General features: G+C 38.5%; 3 protein-coding genes across 4 annotated transcripts; 2 read left to right on the top strand and 1 right to left on the bottom strand.

Annotated features, from left to right (window-relative positions):
• The first annotated feature begins 1376 nt into the window (after window positions 1-1376).
• On the top strand, window positions 1377-7052 carry dram1 (DNA damage regulated autophagy modulator 1). Its single transcript, XM_004083184.4, has 7 exons — window positions 1377-1687; window positions 1984-2051; window positions 3455-3597; window positions 3674-3851; window positions 3951-4009; window positions 5171-5263; window positions 5336-7052. The coding sequence occupies exons 1-7, from the start codon at window positions 1557-1559 to the stop codon at window positions 5378-5380; spliced, it is 717 nt and encodes a 238-aa protein (XP_004083232.1). The 5' UTR covers window positions 1377-1556; the 3' UTR covers window positions 5381-7052.
• On the bottom strand, window positions 7048-12073 carry washc3 (WASH complex subunit 3). The gene is made up of 7 exons (XM_004083071.4): window positions 11874-12073; window positions 11459-11557; window positions 10707-10772; window positions 10478-10615; window positions 9212-9325; window positions 9048-9112; window positions 7048-8949 (listed from the first exon to the last, which is right to left on the bottom strand). The coding sequence occupies exons 1-7, from the start codon at window positions 11922-11924 to the stop codon at window positions 8850-8852; spliced, it is 633 nt and encodes a 210-aa protein (XP_004083119.1). The 5' UTR covers window positions 11925-12073; the 3' UTR covers window positions 7048-8849.
• A 578-nt stretch (window positions 12074-12651) lies between these two features.
• LOC101160125 (zinc finger protein 2) lies at window positions 12652-18317 on the top strand. 2 transcript variants are annotated; one of them, XM_023952482.1, is made up of 9 exons: window positions 12652-12801; window positions 13363-13515; window positions 13593-13694; window positions 13767-13862; window positions 13949-14059; window positions 14140-14257; window positions 14346-15069; window positions 16305-16357; window positions 16445-18317. In XM_023952482.1, the coding sequence occupies exons 5-9, from the start codon at window positions 13997-13999 to the stop codon at window positions 17926-17928; spliced, it is 2442 nt and encodes an 813-aa protein (XP_023808250.1). In that variant the 5' UTR covers window positions 12652-12801; window positions 13363-13515; window positions 13593-13694; window positions 13767-13862; window positions 13949-13996; the 3' UTR covers window positions 17929-18317. The 2 variants fall into 2 exon arrangements, with proteins under 2 accessions (XP_023808250.1, XP_023808248.1); XM_023952480.1 differs by having other exon boundaries at window positions 13313-13515.
• The last annotated feature ends 312 nt before the right edge of the window (window positions 18318-18629 follow it).

Raw genomic sequence — 18629 nt, 5'->3', positions numbered from 1 at the left:
GTTAAATTATTAGCTTTTTAAACTCTGAACTTAGTTGTGTCAGAATTCCTTCACTATTCACTAGTAAAAAAGCAAAGGTTGGTGAATTTAGCCCACAATGCATTGCGTTTAAGCGATTTTTCATAAGAAAAAATGTATTTTAGTTTTTTCTTTTTTATAAAAAGCCTTTGTAAACAGCCTTTATAAAATGTTCATATTTATTAGGTTTTTACCTTGGGAAAACGGTGGTGTATTATTTGGTGTTTAAAAAAACAAAAAAGTAGTATAGTATCCGAATGTGTCATATTTTCCGCTTGGTTTCCTTTTGGCTATGATTTTCTTGTGTTTTGTTCTTGCAGGTTAGCTGTGACATCACATCCTGAGTCTGTCACGGCTGTCTGCAGTCACTAATAAGTATTTTCTGTATTTCAGGAGGTGTCCTTTTGTGTTCTGCACTCGTTTGTTTTATGTGTTCTGCTTTCATTGTTCATTAAACTTTCTAGAACCATTTTGGTCATGTCTGAATCCTTCTTCCATCTGGGTTTCCATCTGACTGTAACAGAATGGATACTAGATAGTTTTTTTATCACTTACTTTTAGTTGATTTATTATGAAACACCAATACTCTTTCTGATTGGGTTGTATTTTTCTATCACTTTTGAATAGTTTTGCATGTCATGTTTGCACCATAAGTTATAAACATTATTGTAAGCCTTATTGTGGCTAAAAAGGGGATGTTCCCGTTTAGCAAAAATGTAAACTTTATTAATATAAATAACAGAACTTTCATGTTGACTTTATATTATTATTGTTTCCTTCCTGAAAAATCTCACTGGATTAATTTATAACAAAAGTGATTTTTTTATGCCTGACTTGTATTTTCCAATTGTGTGCAGAATCCGAAAAGTGAATAGGAGCTTTATGAATAAATATGAATAAACCAGTAAAGGAGGAAGAACATTTTATTTGAGGGTGCTGGTAGGGTGCAGAAGACTTTGGAAGGGTGGCAAATGAGAACAGTAGAGTGGAAAATGTCAGAAATACATATTTCAAACAGTTTTGCTATTGTAATTATTATTAATATTAAAACTGCAGTTCTTTCAGTTTAAGTGCTGTCTCTAATGCTTAAAGATGTTTGTATTGATGATTTCTTAATCTTTGTCAATAATAGTCCTATTATTTCCTCAGAAATTGGGGGAGGCAAAACCTTTTCCTGAGGGGCAGCTGCCCCCTTGCTCCCCTGTAGCTCCGCCCCTGGAATAAACCTAGTAGTTTATTAAACAAAGTAAATCATAAAATCCAACAAATGTAGCCTCAGGGAGCCAAAGGGAGCATGTGTCATGAAAAAAGAGAAAAAAAGAGGATTTGAAATTTGCATAAGACAGCCCTCATTGAGGCGTTTGGGGAAGAGGTTACTGTAAAGTGAAGAGCGCCATGTGACAGCCTGAGCCACAGCAGCTGACGCGTTCAGACCAACGCCGGCTTTTCTCAGCGATTCTTTCACCTTTCCCCTCAGAACACACCTGCGGCAGAGACATTTTACCCCCCCGAGCTTCTGAGAAACAAGAACGCCTGAGATGTTTTGGTTCACGCAAGGGCTCAGCTTCCTGCCTCTGTTCTTGGTCGTCTCGTCTTCCAGCACTTTCATTGTTTGCTATATTATTTCAGTGTTCAGACGAGACGTGGATGTGCTTTTCCCATACATAAGGTGGGTTTGCGTTCATTGAGTAATAGATTTTGGTCTTTATTTTGTGAAAAATGAAGTTCTTTCTTTATTTATTTATTCTAAGTTTCGTTTTCCTTAAGCGCAACTTCTCTTGGCCCAGAGTCCAGCTGTGCGCACTGGCTCAGTTATGCAGACATGCGCGGCATTGCTTCTTTTTTCCCACTTTTGTCTATGAAATAAGGCTTTTATTTGAAGAGAAAAAACGTTGGTAATAGCAGTTCATACTTAACCTAGTCTTACAACGTGATGCTGCTCACCTGTGTCCCCCCTTTCCGCAGTGACACAGGCGCAAACCCACCAGAAAGCTGCATTTTCGGCCTGATGACGGTCATTTCTTCATGTGCAGGTACCCATATGTGGATTTTCCCCCAAATTAAGTAATTTCCTAAAGGAGGAACTCTCCAAACATATGTTACTTACATTTCCTCTTTGATTTTCCAAGAAATTCAAAGCTCAATTTTACACTTGCTGGCCACTTATTAGGTAGCCCACACTTAAACCAGGTTTGACCACCCTTTACCTTCAGAACTGCCTTAATCCTTTGTGCTATAGATTCAACATGGTAGTCCAAACATTCCATAGAGAGTTTGTTTCATATTGAAATGATAGCATCATGCAGTTGCTGCAGATTTATCAGCTCCACATCCATGATGCTAATCTCTCGTTCCAACACGTCCCAAAGGTTTTCCATTGAGTTAAGATCTGGTGGCATTTGAGGACAGTGAACTCATTGACATGTTCAAGAAACCAGTCTGAGAAGATTCCAGCTTTATCACATGGCGTCTTATCTTGCTCGAAGTAGCCATCAGAAGATGGTACACTGTGGTCATATATGTAAGGATGGTCATGGTCACCAACAATACTCAGGTAGGCTGTGGCGTTGTAACCATGCTCAATGGTTACAATTGAACATGGCTCAATTGTACCTAAGTATACCTTTGTGATTGGTGCTAAGGGGCCCAAAGTGTTCCAAGAAAATATCCCCCACACCATTACACCATCCGCCTGAACCGTTGATAAAAGGCAGGATGGATCCATGCTTTCATGTTGTTGATGCCAAATTCTCATCTTACCATCTGAATGTTGCAGCAGAAATGGAGACTCATCAGACCAGACAATGTTTTTCCAATCTTCCGTTGTCCAGTTTTGGTGAGTCTGTGTGAATTGTAGCCTCAGTTTCCTGTTCTTAGCTGACAGGAGTAGTACCCAGTGGGGTCTTCTGCTGCTGTCGTCCATCTGGCTCAGGGTTGGATATGTGTTTTGCACTCAGATATGCTCTTCTGCAGACCTTGGTCGTAACCAGCGGTTCTTTGAGTTCTTGTTGCCTTTCTATTAGCTGGAACCAGTCTGGCCGTTCTCCTCTGACCTCTGGAATCAGCAAGGCATTTCTGCCCACAAAACTGCAGCTTACTGGATATTTTCTCTTTTTCAGACCATTCTCTGTAAACCCTAGACTGGGTTGTGGGTGAAAATCCCAGTAAATCAGCAGTTTCTTAAATACTCAGACCAACCAGTCTGGCACCAGCAACCATTCAAAGTCACTTCAATCCCCTTTGTTCTCCATTTAGCGTCAGATCATCTTAACCATGTCTACATGCCTAAATGCTTTGAGTTGCTGTCTTGTGATTGGCTGACCAGAAATTTGCGTCAAACAGCAGTTGGACGGGTCTGCCTAATAAAGTGGCCAGTGTGTGTATGTGAGGATGAGTCTGGATTCTGTGTGATAGCTGTAAATGTGTTTTTCCACAGGCATTGCCACCATATATGCCAGATATAAGTTTGTGGAGAGGTTGAATGAAGAACCAGTAAAAGTGAAACCGCATCTCAATACGGCAGCTCTGTGGCTTGGGATGATCTCCTGTTTGGGAATGTGCATTGTTGCAACTTTCCAGGTTAGCCTACACTTGTTTGGAACTCTTGACTCCAACACTTTCATTTCTCATTCATGATACCTTCACTTTGTTGCAGGAAACAGAAGTGACTTATGTCCACGACGGTGGAGCTCTGATGTTTTTCCTCTCTGGTGTCATCTACATTGTTCTCCAAACAAAAATATCATATGTTATCCATCCACCCGGGTCCTCTGCAAATACGTTCCGAGCTCGGGTGGTTATCACAATCATTGCTATATTTGCGTTTTTCCCCAGTATCCTTAAATCTGCTATAAAGCAAAGAAAATCCCTGGCATGTATATTCCCAGTTTCTGCTTTTTACAAAAGTTTGTTATCCTTAAGTGAAAACACAGCTGTAATCTGTGCCTTCTTTGTGAAACAAACCCAGTTGCATAGACACAAGGAAGACAAGGTAAGGAAGTATACTAAAAAATGCAGTTACTATAGCAACACCACAGACTTTTCTCTTTAAGTTCTGCAATGTTGAAAACAATCAGCTGCTTTGAGCGGCCGCTTTTCATTGGGAGTTTATTACCAGCATGAATCAGCTGTAACCACACAGTCATGTGATACCCGAGTTCGAGATAAACAGCTAGTACAGTAATTAAAAAACAAGAAAAACATGTTTAAATCACACTGAAACAATTTTATCCTTGGGTTAAAATGACATAACAGGTATTTTTTTTTAACTATGCAATGATGACCTTCTTTCTCAGGTAGACAGCTGGAAACTGTTAAATATTAAAGGTTAGCATTTGTTTAACAAGTTATTGCAATTACATATAGAGTTTATAACAAAAAAGAATAATAATGCAAAAATTAAAACTATGAATACTGAGAGTAGTTGTTGGAACTTCGATTAGAAACCCTTTTTTTTGGTCAGAAAGGTGTAGAATGGTAGTGGTCCCCAACCCCGGGACGCGGAACGGTCCTTAGGCTACTTGTTAACGGGCTGCAGACAGAAAAAAAAAAGTAAACGCTAACGTCGGTTATTTCTGTTTTGTTTATTTTTCTTAAACTAAAGAAAGTTTTATTTTGAAATACTACCGGATTCTGTTCATCACATCCTTTTCTCCTTTCACGTCACATGACTTAAAAGCAGCTGATCGGACCGCCAAAATTAGTAGCTCAAAGCTAAGGAGCTAATGAAAACCAAACAATTAAACGTATTTGGGGAGACATGACTTTTTTTATGTAAACAGCAGCTTTATAAAAAAAACAGGATTTTTTTTAATGTAAAAAAAGAATATCATTGCAACTGCAATAAAAGCCAGCTCAGTGGCCTTGTTGTAGAGTGTCTGCCCTGAGACTGTAAGGTCATGAGTTCAATTCCAAGGCCGAGTCATACCAAAGACTCTTAAAATGGGACCCAGTGCCTCCCTGCTTGACACTCAGCATTAAGGGTTTGGATTAGGGGGAGGTAAACCATTAAATGGTTCCTGAGCGGCTGTGTCAGCAGCTCACTGCATGGGTCAAATGTGGAGAACAAATTTCGCACGCCTAGGTGCTTCTTTTGTATTCCTTCAATGCCATAACACAAACTCTAACGTGCACTGATTGTTTCCTCCTTCAGGACTATCCTTTCCATGTCGCCAGCGCAGTCTGTGAGTGGATTGTTGCGTTCAGTTTCATCTTCTTCTTCCTCACATACCTTTGTGACTTTCAGGTGAGCGCCAGACCTGTAAATCCATCTTTGTTTTGTTTTTTTGTGTACTAAAATCTTTGGTTTTTACCACAGCGTTTCACCATACAAGTAAAAACCGAGTACGTGGAGCAATACTGAACATTTGCCTTCAAAGTTGGATTCTTAATAAGTCAGTCCCTTTGGCAGAACTGTCATCACCAGCCTTTTGTACCGTCCTTTTGACATATTTTACTGCAATATTTTTTTAATCTTTTTTATAATGAAGTGTGAATATGTAAGAAAATCTGTATTTTTATACATTTTTGACCAATCTTTTCATAATTGCGATCAAATGTCACTTTTGCGCCATTGTCATCACATGTGATTGCTAATAGGAGAAGTTCATCACATGATGCACATGACTGCAGTGATCTATGAGGGTAAATGAAAGTAAAACGTTGGGCTCACAACTGTGGTCGTTTATGTTTTCTCAAAATGAAAAAGAAAATCATTTTTGACTAAATTTGCTTTCTTTAAAGCTCAATTCTTTATTGTTTGCTGCTCCTGCTCTAAAAAGCACCACCTGACACCTCATTCGCAGCTATTGATCGATGTTTATTGTGTTTATTGCTGCTAAATATGGTTTAAGTGAATTAAACTGTTTTCTCGCTACACCTTAATTAAATTGGTGAAGTAACCACAGATTGAAGCCAATTAGGATTAAAAGGGATGTGTTGTTTTTTACAAACATTTGGCTTTTTTTATCTTTCTAATTCTTTCTATCAATAAGGCATTAAAGCCATTTGATATCATTCTTCATAAAATTAAATATATTTATAAGGAACTAAGGCAGCTTTTTTTTGTTTAAAAACCAAAATGCACAAAAATCCAAAAATGTATAATAATCCATCATAAAATGTCTCTTTTATCTGTCGAAAAAAGGTGTAGCAGCTTATTTATTTATTTATTAATACTAAATATCCTCAAAAAAAACGAAGATGGAGGGCACCCCTTTGTTTGTATAACCTTTTAAAAACTAATCGCCTTGACTGTTCTGATCAGTAAATATTAACGAATCATGTCCTGAAAATTCGTTTTGCAGCTGTTGGACCACAACAATACCTTGTCAGAAAGGTGCTGCACAGCTGATAAATGGTGAAATAAATCCGTCCTGCAGTTTTCTGACTTTCTCCTCAGCTACTTCCTCTTTTATAAACCAGGTGCTACACTGCAAACACTCTTCAAATAGAGGAATAATGAATGTACTGTCAATTGCCATAAAGAGCAGAGTAAACTTGTATTTTAACAGAATTACAGTGTTTTAGTATCATTTTTGTTCACTCTTTCTGGTACATCATATCAAGAACAAGGAAAAAATTAAATCGTTTTTTTTAAAATGGAGTACTTGCTGGATTAGATGGCTTTAGAAGCTACATTTATGCAACACAAAGTGTTTTTTTTTTATTTGTTTTTTGCACGGCTTACCTGTGGAGATTTTTTAGCTGCTTATCTTATCACAGCTCTCCTTAGGTCTTGCCACATTTTATTCAAAATACTTGCAATGTTGTATCGTTCGTTTAAACAAAAGGTCTGTAGCCGCCTCCAGAATGACAGCTTTTCAAACTACTTTTTTGTTATCGTTTCTGCTCATTTTACTGCTAAATCACCAAATATGTATTGAAAAAAAATGTATTTTTTGTAAACTGCTTCTGTATTTCAGTTTGTCTTAAGTTGATTTTTTTATCATGAATAAAGAAATGTTTTTATACTGGTACTTAAAATATGATGTACTGCAAACTAAATCCAATTAAAAAAAAGATTTTGAAAACACTGTATGCATCTTTATTCAGAGAAAGTTACACATTCAACAGTCTTTTTCTTTTATAAAGTCTTTTCTGAACAATTACACAATTTTCTTTGAGCCTAACAGCATTCTTGGCACATTTCTACACATCTGTTAACAAGTTCTGATCAATATAATCAGAGTATGAGCGAGCCTAATGCAGTTTAACAAACTTATTTTGACAGTTTGTGATAATTTAGTGCAAGTTTCCTTAATCCAGACATCAGCAGCTTTTGTGAGGGGAAAAAGTAGGAGGATGAAACATTAATTGTGTTGTTTTTTTCATCATTCAACATTCAGGATGGGCTTGAAATGAACTTTTTGTCTTTAATTCCAAATTGATTAGGAATACCAAGGGTTTAAAGACGCACTCCAATAAAAATTGTTTTTGACATGCTCTTGTGCCATTTTTCTGATGATGGATGGAATGTATAAAAGAAAATTTCTGAGTATTTTTTGTTAAATCATTGTCAATCAAGAGTAAATTAAAAAATGTTGTTTGAAAAAAGTTGCATTATACGCTGGACGGACCGCAAGCTCCCTACGATCTTTGTCTGGGTGCAGATAGTTACTGAACATTCATGTGGTGTAGGAAGATTTTGTTGTTGTTTTTCTGATTTCTGATCATTTATGATTGTTTTCAGAGTTGGACAGTCACTTTTCACATCATTCCAACTCTGCATGAATGCAGCATTTCTCTAAGTCTGCGTTTTCCCCTGAGGAAAGTGCAATCAGTGCAATTGGCTCTAAAATGAGAAAAAAAAAAGTCACAGCTTTGAAATAAAAATTCAAAGATTTTCAGCTTTAAAATATATATGTTAATCCCATGTCACTTCTTTCTCTTATGATGTGGAGGACCCCATTCCTGGTGTAAACAGAAAGGTCGCGGCAATGGGGAGGGGGCAAGGTTGATTCAACCCTCACAACTAAGAGGCAATTTTCTCCTGCCGCTCTGCAGGAACTATGTCCTAGAAAACGACAGGTTTTTTTTTGATTTTGGCTAAAAACTACATAATTAGAGTAAAAAGATAAAATAAAATAAAAACACTGTGAAATTAGATCAAAAGAGGATTGGAGTGGGGCTTTAAGATATTGGCTCCTAAAGGAAGATTGGCTTCCCCTCTACCTATATACAGAACCAAAAATAATAGCATTTAAAATAATAAATTGTCAAATGATGAACAAAACAAACAAAAAAAGTGCAATTTTTCAATATCACAACGTATATGATTATGACGTGGTAAAAACTGCCTACATATCTGTTTTCGCATATATAAAAGCAGAAAACTGTTACGGACATAATGCTATGAAAGATTGACTCAAATGTATTCATTTCTTAGCTATAAATGACAATTCTACCTTTTTTATAGACTGAATCAGTTAGGATGCAAAGTTCCGCTCATAGCTCTGAAATATATAGCTAAAAAATATACATTCAGGAACAGTTGGGAAAACAGATTTCTGATGCTACACAGCCCCAACCTACAGAATACGAGGGACCCCCTGCTATTATTAGAACAAGTGGGCATCCACACAATGTGAGGCAGGTGGTGTTAGTGCTCCAACTCATTCAAAAAGCTTCCTCTTTCTGCTTTCTTGAATAGACAAAATATATATACATATTTTTCAAATCATTTTAAACATTGATCAAAATGCTGCAGCTCATTCAGATGGATATAAACAATCACCTAACAAACTTGATTGGATTCTTTGCAATGTGTTTCTTTATAGGCAGACTTGCATTTTGAACCTTACAGGACGTTTTGCAGAATAAAAAAAGAGGTTTCAGTCACTGAAGGAAGATTCACTGTCAGAACTGGAGGCAGCAGCCCCTTCGTTCTCTGTGTTGGCTCCTGCTCCGTCGGGCACAGGGGCATCCGGCGTGCTATTATCAAAAGACAAGAGGACACATTTTTGTCATTATTAGTGGAATAAAGATAAAAAAATAGGAGCGCTGCTATTCACCAAACCATGTAAACTCACTCGAGTAGGCTGGGGTCCAAACCCTCCAGGATCATTTTGTTCCTGATGGCCATCACTGGAACACCCTTGAATAATAATAAAAAAATACATTACATAAAATAATACATTAAATTACTGAACAAAATATGACTTTTGTTAAACATTTACATCAGATAATAACTTACCACTTGAACCATTTTCAGGTAGCGGGCATATCGTGGGTCTTTGGCCACTGTGAGGACATTCTCTGCAACGGCTGCTGCTTTTTGCTCAGGAGCTTCTTGTCGTGCCTCCTGAGGCTGAAGCATGAAGAAACGTTGAAAAGCAGCTTTAAAGGAAACTATAATCCTGATGAATATGGCGAAAATAATATCTGTACACTAAACAGATGCTCAGAATGTTTCTGTAACGCACACAGGCAACCAGATCCCTGCTATTCAGTCTATATTACTAACTGGTTCCTTATTTGTTGTGTAAATAAAGCAAGATTGGAAATTTCAAAACTACAAAAGAGAAATATGTGGGTCAAATCGAGATCAGCTTGAAGGGAATGAAAAACCACAAAGTAAAATTAAAAACAATTGAGAAAATTAGTGAACAGTTTTAAATTCAAAAGTACACTTTGGTTATTTTAATTAAATTAAATTTTAAAAAATAAATAAGTAAATAAAAGTACATTCTCAACTTAACATAAACCTAAACTTGTCATCAATTCAGAATTCTGACTGTTATCTGGGGCTTTGAGCCCATTGGCTACCTGGACATGATTGACATCAGGTCATAAAGGGTATGATGATGTCATTTCCGCTCCACAACAGCGGTAGTTGTTGGCGCCGCCTGTGTCATCCCTCCTCTGATGTGGCGAACAGTAGTGATAATTCTCTCCCAAAGTTTGGTACATCAATACAAAACAGCAGCTGTTACAAATATATGTTAATTTTCATTTGGTAACAGTTATAAGTTTATAGTTTTTCTTTTTAATTTTAAGTTTCAACTTAAAAAATTATTTTTCAAATTTTCTATATTCCTCTCAAGTTTAAAATCTTTTTTTTTTTTTCAAAGTTACAATTATACTTTTCACATTTACAACATTTCTTTCACATCTGTTTTTGAGTTTAAAACAGTTTTAAATTTTATTTTTTGTGTTTTTTCCTTCACTTTAGGTTGATCTGGATTTGACCCCATAGGAATTCTACATTACACAAAAATTTTGTAAAGCTATTTTAGGATTATTTTCATGTTTGTCATAAAATAAAATAAGAAAATCAATAGAGATAATTATATATTAAAAAAAACTATAGTAAAAAGGTAAATCATCGGTCGACCTTTCACAATATGAATGTACCATAATCCTTATGTATCAGGTTTGAATCTATAAATTTGTGAAAAACTGTGGGGGAAGGGGGGGTTGGGATATTTGTGTCTTTTTTATAACAAGTCTGAACACTCACCACTGAGGAAGGAACTGCTCCCACTGAAGACCCATCTGTTTGGATTTGACTGGTTGGAGTGGGCCCATTTGTCTGCACACTGTGCTGCTGGTTCAGTCCATCTACTGTGACCTCCTCCAGCCCGGGAATGGAGGCCAACTGCTCCACAAAGACAAAAAACAACAACAAAAACATTTGTTAAAAAAAGAAATGACATCCATGACAATTTGAAAAGGGTGTGACAGCTCACCTTAGCCTCCAAAATGCACAAGGTGGTATCAATCTGCTGGATGCGAAGGGATATGTTTGCAAGTTTCTGTGGGGGAAATGTTGATATTTTGGATTGATCGAGTTCCCACCATGAGGGCTTCACACATTTTGACACTGATAAATTCAAAGTCAATCGAGTTTAAAGTCCCAATCATCAACTTTTGATCTATATTGAATGTGTTTCCATTGGTCTTTTAACTATGTTAATGTTGTTTTTTAGGCAAAAATGTAAAAAAAAACAAAAAAAAAACTGTTGTTCGACAGTTGGTGCAGAGTAAGCCCGCCCCTACTTCCTATCATCCATCTGTTTACATGCTCTCCCCAAGCTTACAGCCCCTCAAACACCCGTAAACTGACATTAAGAGGACAACAAAAATGGCGAGCAATTTTGGAGCTATCCAGCCGTACAGTTTAGAGCCAGATTCCAGTTCAGACGGGGAAAACAGAGACATACATGGATCTATTTGTCTGCAACAAATGGATGCATCAGCATGGAGAGGAGCAGGAAGCTTGTGACCCATCCGCCGCATTTTCTACATCACAAATACAATCTTTTTCAAACTGCATTTTTTCGTCTGCTCCCGATTTACAACAATTTGAATTAAATAATACTCAAAAATGCAATTGTAAGCTTAATTCCCTTAAGTATATTGAGATGAATCCCACAAGAAACACGTTAAATACAGGATTTCCATCAAAGTGGGTCTTTAACGATGTAAAAGATGCACAAACCTCTTCACAAACTGTGGAAAATCGGTTCAGGAATCGAACTGTGTGGACAACAAACTGATTGAGATAGGCAACAATTCGTCTCTGCTGTATAGCTGGAACCTAGAAGGGAGTTTAAAGTCATTTAATCAGGAAAACGATGACACATGAGAGCGAGTCCTATCAGATTCTGGAGAAATTTAGAGTCATGCTTAGTGCCAGCCTTTACAAAAACATGCATTTTAAAGTAAAAGAAAACACGAAAAATAATTCTGCAAATACAAAATCGTTGGGAATATTGATTGAATCCTATTATAATGTGATTAAAATCATGTTTATTATCCCATAAAGTCTTACTTGACTAATCTTTCAGCTACTTCTTTCATTCCCACGGAGATCTACAAGCGAACCATGACTGTTAGCTAAAAAAAACACAAACCTTCGTGAGGTCAACTCCAGACCCCACGATTGGCAAACCGTCCTCGTCCATGCTGGGTCGTTAAAACTCCGCGCAAACGTCCAGTATCGTTTATAATCTGTCTACATGGGGTGTAAATAAAGAAAACAGCACATTAAAAAGGTTTGTAGTGAAGGTTTCATGTGACTTGCGTAATTACGTCATAGCGCGTCCTATTCCTCTTGTCACTTCCGCTATATTGCACCAATGGCCTAACACTTCAGCTTTTATTTTGAAAACTTTAAAAAAATGTGTCTAAATAGAAAAATAAACAAAAAATTAAATAAAAAGAATTACAAGAAGAATGGAGAGGATTTAAATAAAACTACAAGGATATTTTCAGGTCAATGAGTAGAAAAGCCCATTGAGACGACTGTTGTTTTGAATTTTGGCTACACAAATAAAATTGAATTGAATTAAATTGAATTAAATTGGATCTGAAGTTTAAAATTGATTAAATAATAAATATCAACACTTAAAACCCTAATTCCATTTTATAGCACTGTTATTTCACATCTGGTTTAAAATACTATAAAGTTTAGTCAACAACCAACTTTATCACTGCGGTGAAACGTCTTAGTTTTTGGGCATTTAACTTGTGCACATAATCTATTGATAATACATTTAAAACAATACCATCTTAAATAAAAAAATATACATACTGAAATATTCGTGTTTATTTGCGAATATGCATAAACTACATAACAATGTTTTCGATTTTGAATCTGAAAACTCTTATTTTGAAAGCGGAACCCTCAAAAACATTGGAGGAAACGATGTTTGCGTCCCAACAGCGCATGTTAGCTAGAAAAACCAATAAAAAATATTTTTTTACAGTTACTGTTATTTTCAGACTTTTAACGCTGGACTATGCAAATGGACGTTTTTGGGTCAAAGAAGCAAACTAATCGTAAGTGTATTCAGATTAATAAATGTAGTCGTAAATCACGTTTATGCTTTGAAAATACTCTTTGGGACCCGACTAACTTAAGGAATGGTGTGGAGTATAAACTGGCTAACTGTTAATGTTGATGAAATCACAGGTAGTTTTTTTCTGTTATGTGATACATTACGTTTACAGACCAGTTGTACTTTTTATTGTTGTTGAATTTTAATCGTTTCAGTCAATATATTCCCATGTTAAATCGTTAACATAGATGTAAATCCAGCATTTATTTCAATTTCATAACAGATCATGAAAGGCACATCGCCAATTTAGCATTTGTTAAGGTTAAGAAAATTCTTTTTTAGACAATTTAATATCTTAAATTTAAAATTCAGCACATCATTTTTTTATTTGTAAGGTAATGCTACTTTTGAGTGGGGGTTTTTCACCTCTAGTAGTAGCATGAACATGCCTAAAAACAGGCTAATTACTGCCCTCTATAGGCAATATTTTGCATCACACCTTTCTTTTTCAGACCCCAGCTTGCCTCTGTCATCCCTGCGTCTCTTGGTTCCCCCTCTCCAGCTTTTGTCTGCTGCTGTGTGGCATCTTGCAAAGCATAAAGATGTGTTAAATTACGACAAGCTGCAGGACTTTGTGTCTACTGTGACAGAGGCCATTCCTGGCCTAATCAACCCCCTACAGAAAGCCCAGCTCATTCTTGGACTAAGAGCTCGGGTGAGTGTCTTTTGTGTTGCATAAAGGAGTGTTTGTAGTCTATATCTTATGGCTGAGTAAATATTGTCATATTTCAGTTGATTTTGGAGCTGTGTAAAGGCTCAGTTCGAGGGGAAATTGATTTTGAAGTTATCCAGAGCTACTTGGAGAGATTCTCCGTAACTTCAGCAAACACGGGCGTAAGTCAGGTGAAGGAGCTGAACCACATATTTAAATATTTACTGTAGAGTGACACTTCTGTCTTATTGCAGTATGTGGATGCAGAGGTGAGAACAACAGAGTCTACTTTCATTGCTCTGATACAAAGCCTGCTGAAAGATCCAATTGAGAGGGCTTATTTCTTTAAGGTGAGATACCTTTAGGGACACATTGGGCATGTGTGTTCAAAAACCTGCTAAAAATGTAAAAGAAATTGTATTCTCTGTTCTATTAGGAGGTTTTTCCCGTTGAATATGGCCCACAGTATGACGCAGCCTTACACATGTTGATGTGGGAGCTGCTCTCCAAACTGGAAAAGCTGTTTCCAGCTCCAGATATTAAACAGGTGTTATTGACACATTTTTCAGGTTTCTTTACCCGTGTCGCTCCATCAGACTGCGACCTTTGACCGCTCTCTGATTACAGACCGCAGCCTGGCTTGCCTCTGCTCCTTCTGTTTTGGAGGAATGTGTTTATCCATCGCCTGAGGAGCTGGGTTTAATCTTTGACCACTACAAAAGCTCAGGGTTGCTAAAAATGACACGTAAGAGCAATTCTCTTTACTTTTTTAGATAAAACTTTAAATATTTTATGTTAATGGAACTTTAATTTATTCCTGTTTTCTTAAACAGATGCCCCCTCTTCAACTATTGGTAGTTACATCATCTCTGCGTTATCCGTTCCTCCCTCGCAAAAGTCAAATATTAAAGTTGGACTGGAATCCATGCATAACTATGCAAACATGCTGAACCCTGCAAGTCTTTCTGCACCAGACGAGTACAACGTCGTAGCCATCTACACTGAAGTTGGAGCATCTGACGCCAGTGTGGACGTGATTGAGTTAGAAAAAGCTCCAACAGATTTCTATCAGGAAGAGATAGTCGTCAGCTCTGAAAACGCAGGAGGCGAGGGCGCCAGCTCGACGACAGAGGAAGTCAGCGAAGCTGTAGATGTTGCTAAAGCTTTGGAGACTTTGGCAAAAACTTTTGCTTTAAGGAAAGAATGTCTGGTTCAGGAGGGACCTGCAAAGAATGATTCCTCCCATATTTTGGAGCTTGAGTCTGGAAATGGGCTGAATGAAGAAGAGGAAAATGAAAGAATAGGAAAAAATATGGCAGAAGTGAGGCTGGGCTTCAAGGCGAAATCTGCAAGGAGTAAAACAGACTTCGGTGCAGAGACAAAACATACTGGTGGATTATTTTCTGACCAAGAAATCCCAGATCTCTTGGATGAAACCCCTGATTCATCAGCAGGGGTGCACAGATCCACATGCATACAAACCAAGGACTCCCTCAGCTGGCAGGAGACGTCCAAAGTCAAGGAAACCCCCAAAGAAAAGAGTGAAGACCCACAAATGTAAACACATTTCAGGTTGTCCATACTGTTTTAAGTGGTCTTTTAGGTATGATTTGCAGTTTTTAGGGAAAAATCCAAAAGCTTGTGTCGTTTTCTAGGACAAAGTTTCTGAAGAGCTGCAGTAGTTCATTAGAAATTCACCTCTGAATTATGGGCGAGACCAATGGCAAATCACAAATAAGCCCTTTTTCCAACAGCATTTTTTTTGTCTTCTCCTGATTCACAAGGAATTCAATAAAGAAAAGCTCAGAAATGCTATTTTAAGCTCAATTTTCTGTATAAATGTCCTCCATCATCAGAAAATAACACGTTAGAAAAACCCCTAAACATCATTTTCATCAAAGTGTGTCTTTAAGATTGCTTGATTAAAAGGGTTTCCTAAAATTGGGAGGAGTTTGGATACATAGATTTGGCTTTCATGGATCAGTTTACAACTCTTCTGTTTTGATCCAGACACACAGATCAAGAATTTGTTTTTCCACATGTAATTTACTTGTGTTTTTTTGTGTTGAATTCAAGCATTTTTGTTTAGCTAAACTTCAAATATAGACATCAGGTTTCACAGTTGACCAAAAAGCCACTCCGATGAAACATTTAACATGTTCTCGTTGTATTTTTCTGATGATGTAAATAAGGACATGTACGTTTTTAAATAGCATTTTTGAGTGTTTCTTTATTTATATGGCTGTGAATCAGGAGTAGACAAAAAAAAAATGCTGAAAAAGTTTGAAAAAGCTTGCGGGTGGGACATACAAGTTTCTACGGCAAGCCGCAAGCTCCCTGCTCCGCTCCATTCTGATGCTTCCACTTGTGGACGACTAAATCCATGTATGTCTTCGTTTTTCTCGTCTGAGCTGACATCTGGATCAAAACTGTACGGCTGGATAGCTCCAGTATTGCTCGCCATTTTTGTTGCACCGCTAATGCTCAGTTTGGGGTGTGAAGTGCTGTAAGCTAGCGGTGAGAAAGTGCAAACAAAGAGATGATAGGAAATGAGGGGAGGTTTACTCCCAGTGTAAAGTCCCGCCCACAACTAAGGTTTTTTTTCTAACTAGCCTTTGCTGAAATCATCTTCCAGAAATCAACAGTTTTCATTTTTTTCTTTTGACTAAAAACTGCATAATCATAAGTAAAAACCACTAGGAACAATTTTAAATCAAAAGATGATCAGACTTTCTCCTTCATAGGATTTTTCCAAAAGAATAAATAAAGAACTGATGTTTTTATTTCCCCAGGATCCCAGCAGAAGCTTCTCCATCTGTGATTGCTATCAAAGGGACGGAACAAGGTAATGCTACTCTAAAAAGACTGTTGTTTTTTTGTATATTTGTGTAAAAAAAAACATTCAGATTTGTTTTTCCTTCTTTACTTGCAGGTGATTTGAACGACACAACCTCCATCATCTTCACCTGCTCTCAGTGTCCATTCCATGCCGCTGAGGAAAACGGCCCTCCTCACTTCCACATGCAGAGCGTTCAAACTGAACTATACAGAAGTCTCTCGGGAGCAACGTTCACGCCTTCTCCCTCCAGCACTGATGAGATTTTTACTTCCATCAAACTTTTCCCAAGAGGAGACGCAGAGGAGGAGAAAACCGGACAACCTGATCCTCGCGGTGGAGAGTCGCAGCCACACAGAGGACGGAAAGCTCTCACCTGCGAAACATGCGGCAAGACGTTCACCCGCACGTCGGACGTCAGGAGACACCAGCTGACTCACACCGGAGAAAGACCGTTTCACTGCTCGCAGTGCAGCAGAACCTTCCAGCACTCCTGGGATCTGGCAAAGCACAAAAGCAAACATCACGGCTTGACTATTTCATTCTCCTGCCAGCTCTGCGGGAGTTCCTTTCCCAACCTGAGAGCTCTGACTGTCCATCACAAAAAGTCCCACGCGCAGGAGAGTCAGCTCCCTCGGATGTGCTCCATCTGCAGCCAGAGTTTCCCCACTTCCACGGAGCTCCTGAAGCACAGGAAAACCCACGTTGCCACCAAACGTTACATCTGTCAGAAGTGTAACGAAGGCTTTGACTCCCTGCTGGCCCGCTCGCAGCACCGGCAGCTGCACCGATTCAAGCGTCAGTTTAAATGCCCACACTGTGACAAGATTTACACCCGGAGGTCTGACGTGAAGCGACACCTGTCCACTCACAGCGGTGAGCGCCCGTTTCAGTGTAACCAGTGCAGCAGGCGCTTCTCGCTCCGCTTTATGCTCACGAAGCACCTCAGGGTTCACACAGGCGAGCGACCTTTCCAGTGCTCCCACTGTCCTAAGAGATTCACCCTTGCATCCGTGCTGGCCAGACACGAACGGATGCACACGGGGGAAAAGCCGTTCCTCTGTTCTCAATGTGGCAAAGGCTTTCTGTCGCAAGGAGAGCTGTCCAAGCATCACAGGTCGCATGTGGACGACAGGCCTTACTCCTGCACTCAGTGCAACAAACGATTGAAGAGCAAGAAAACCCAGCAGGAGCACATCCTCTCCCACACGGGCGCACGGCCGTACCCGTGCTCCTACTGCGGGAAGGGCTTCACCAAACCGTACGCATTGACTAGACACAACCTCATCCACACGGGAGAGCGCCCGTTCCCCTGCGGGCACTGCGAGAAGGCCTTCCTCACCGTCAGCGAGGCTCAGCTTCACCGGAGAATCCACACGGGGGAGAGGCCGTATCCCTGCGACGCCTGCGAGCTGAAGTTCAAGAGCTCCTCCGAGCTGGCGCGACACAAACGCTGCCATTCTGGTTTCAAGACCCCAAAGCTGTTCTGCCGGCAGTGCAAGAAATCCTTCACCTCCACGGCCACACTGAAGAAACACTTGGAGACGCACAGTGGAGAGCCGGCACACTCCATGGAGTAAAGACACAAAAAACTGCTAGAATCCTAGAAAATAATGTCATTCATTTCTGATGACGGGATCATAAAGTTTTGATATAAATGAAGGAATTAAAACTGACTGACTTCATTTTTGCTGACATCAGATTTTTGAAGGGATCATACTGACAAAAACATTTTAAAATGTCATGTTTTTATTACATTATAGCTGGAATATCATGTTTTATACAGTTGTAAATTCAAATCGCATGCAGAGAAATTTTGTCTTGTCTAGACAACAGATGTCTTCAGTTTAAATTTGACTGAAAGTTTAAACAGTTTTGCCTTTTTTGTGGGCTAAAATGGAAACCGTCTGATTGTTGTAGAGCTGGTTAATAAATAAAACGTCTTTGTGCTGGTAATCAATTAATGCCATCTCAGTGAGGTTTGTGATTTCCTTATGTGTGTTAACACATCGTTCATTCCCTTGGGTTTTTACAGGATTCTTCCATCACAAAACCATTACACAGCTGACAAAGTCATAGAAAAGAAACTGGTATAGAAAAGAAATGCATCTATGCTGATGAACCACCGGTTACCATAGATTATAGCCATTTGTTCATGCATTTCTGCATTTACATGAAAAACAAAATCTATGTCAAAGTCAAGCTAAGAAATGATTAGGAAATAGCACTAACTATGACATCATTATTTACTTAATGATAGGTTTTAAATAGGGATTTCACC

Source organism: Oryzias latipes, chromosome 23, assembly GCF_002234675.1.
Source record: "Oryzias latipes chromosome 23, ASM223467v1".
NCBI classification, from domain to species: domain Eukaryota; kingdom Metazoa; phylum Chordata; class Actinopteri; order Beloniformes; family Adrianichthyidae; genus Oryzias; species Oryzias latipes.
This window is presented reverse-complemented; position numbering and strand designations above follow the sequence as displayed.

Excerpts from the sequence above, each read along its gene's own strand:
- dram1 (XM_004083184.4), top strand. The coding sequence starts at position 1,557 with ATGTTTTGGTTCACGCAAGGGCTCAGCTTCCTGCCTCTGTTCTTGGTC. Across the intron at positions 1,688-1,983 it reads GTGCTTTTCCCATACATAAG|TGACACAGGCGCAAACCCAC; the intron begins GTGGGTTTGCGT and ends CCCTTTCCGCAG. Across the intron at positions 5,264-5,335 it reads CATACCTTTGTGACTTTCAG|CGTTTCACCATACAAGTAAA; the intron begins GTGAGCGCCAGA and ends TTTTTACCACAG.
- washc3 (XM_004083071.4), bottom strand. The coding sequence starts at position 11,924 with ATGGACGAGGACGGTTTGCCAATCGTGGGGTCTGGAGTTGACCTCACG. Across the intron at positions 11,558-11,873 it reads CTGGAGTTGACCTCACGAAG|GTTCCAGCTATACAGCAGAG; the intron begins GTTTGTGTTTTT and ends ACTCCCTTCTAG. Across the intron at positions 8,950-9,047 it reads TTGGACCCCAGCCTACTCGA|CACGCCGGATGCCCCTGTGC; the intron begins GTGAGTTTACAT and ends TTTTGATAATAG.
- LOC101160125 (XM_023952480.1), top strand. The coding sequence starts at position 12,762 with ATGCAAATGGACGTTTTTGGGTCAAAGAAGCAAACTAATC. Across the intron at positions 13,695-13,766 it reads TAACTTCAGCAAACACGGGC|TATGTGGATGCAGAGGTGAG; the intron begins GTAAGTCAGGTG and ends GTCTTATTGCAG. Across the intron at positions 14,258-14,345 it reads AGGGTTGCTAAAAATGACAC|ATGCCCCCTCTTCAACTATT; the intron begins GTAAGAGCAATT and ends TTTCTTAAACAG.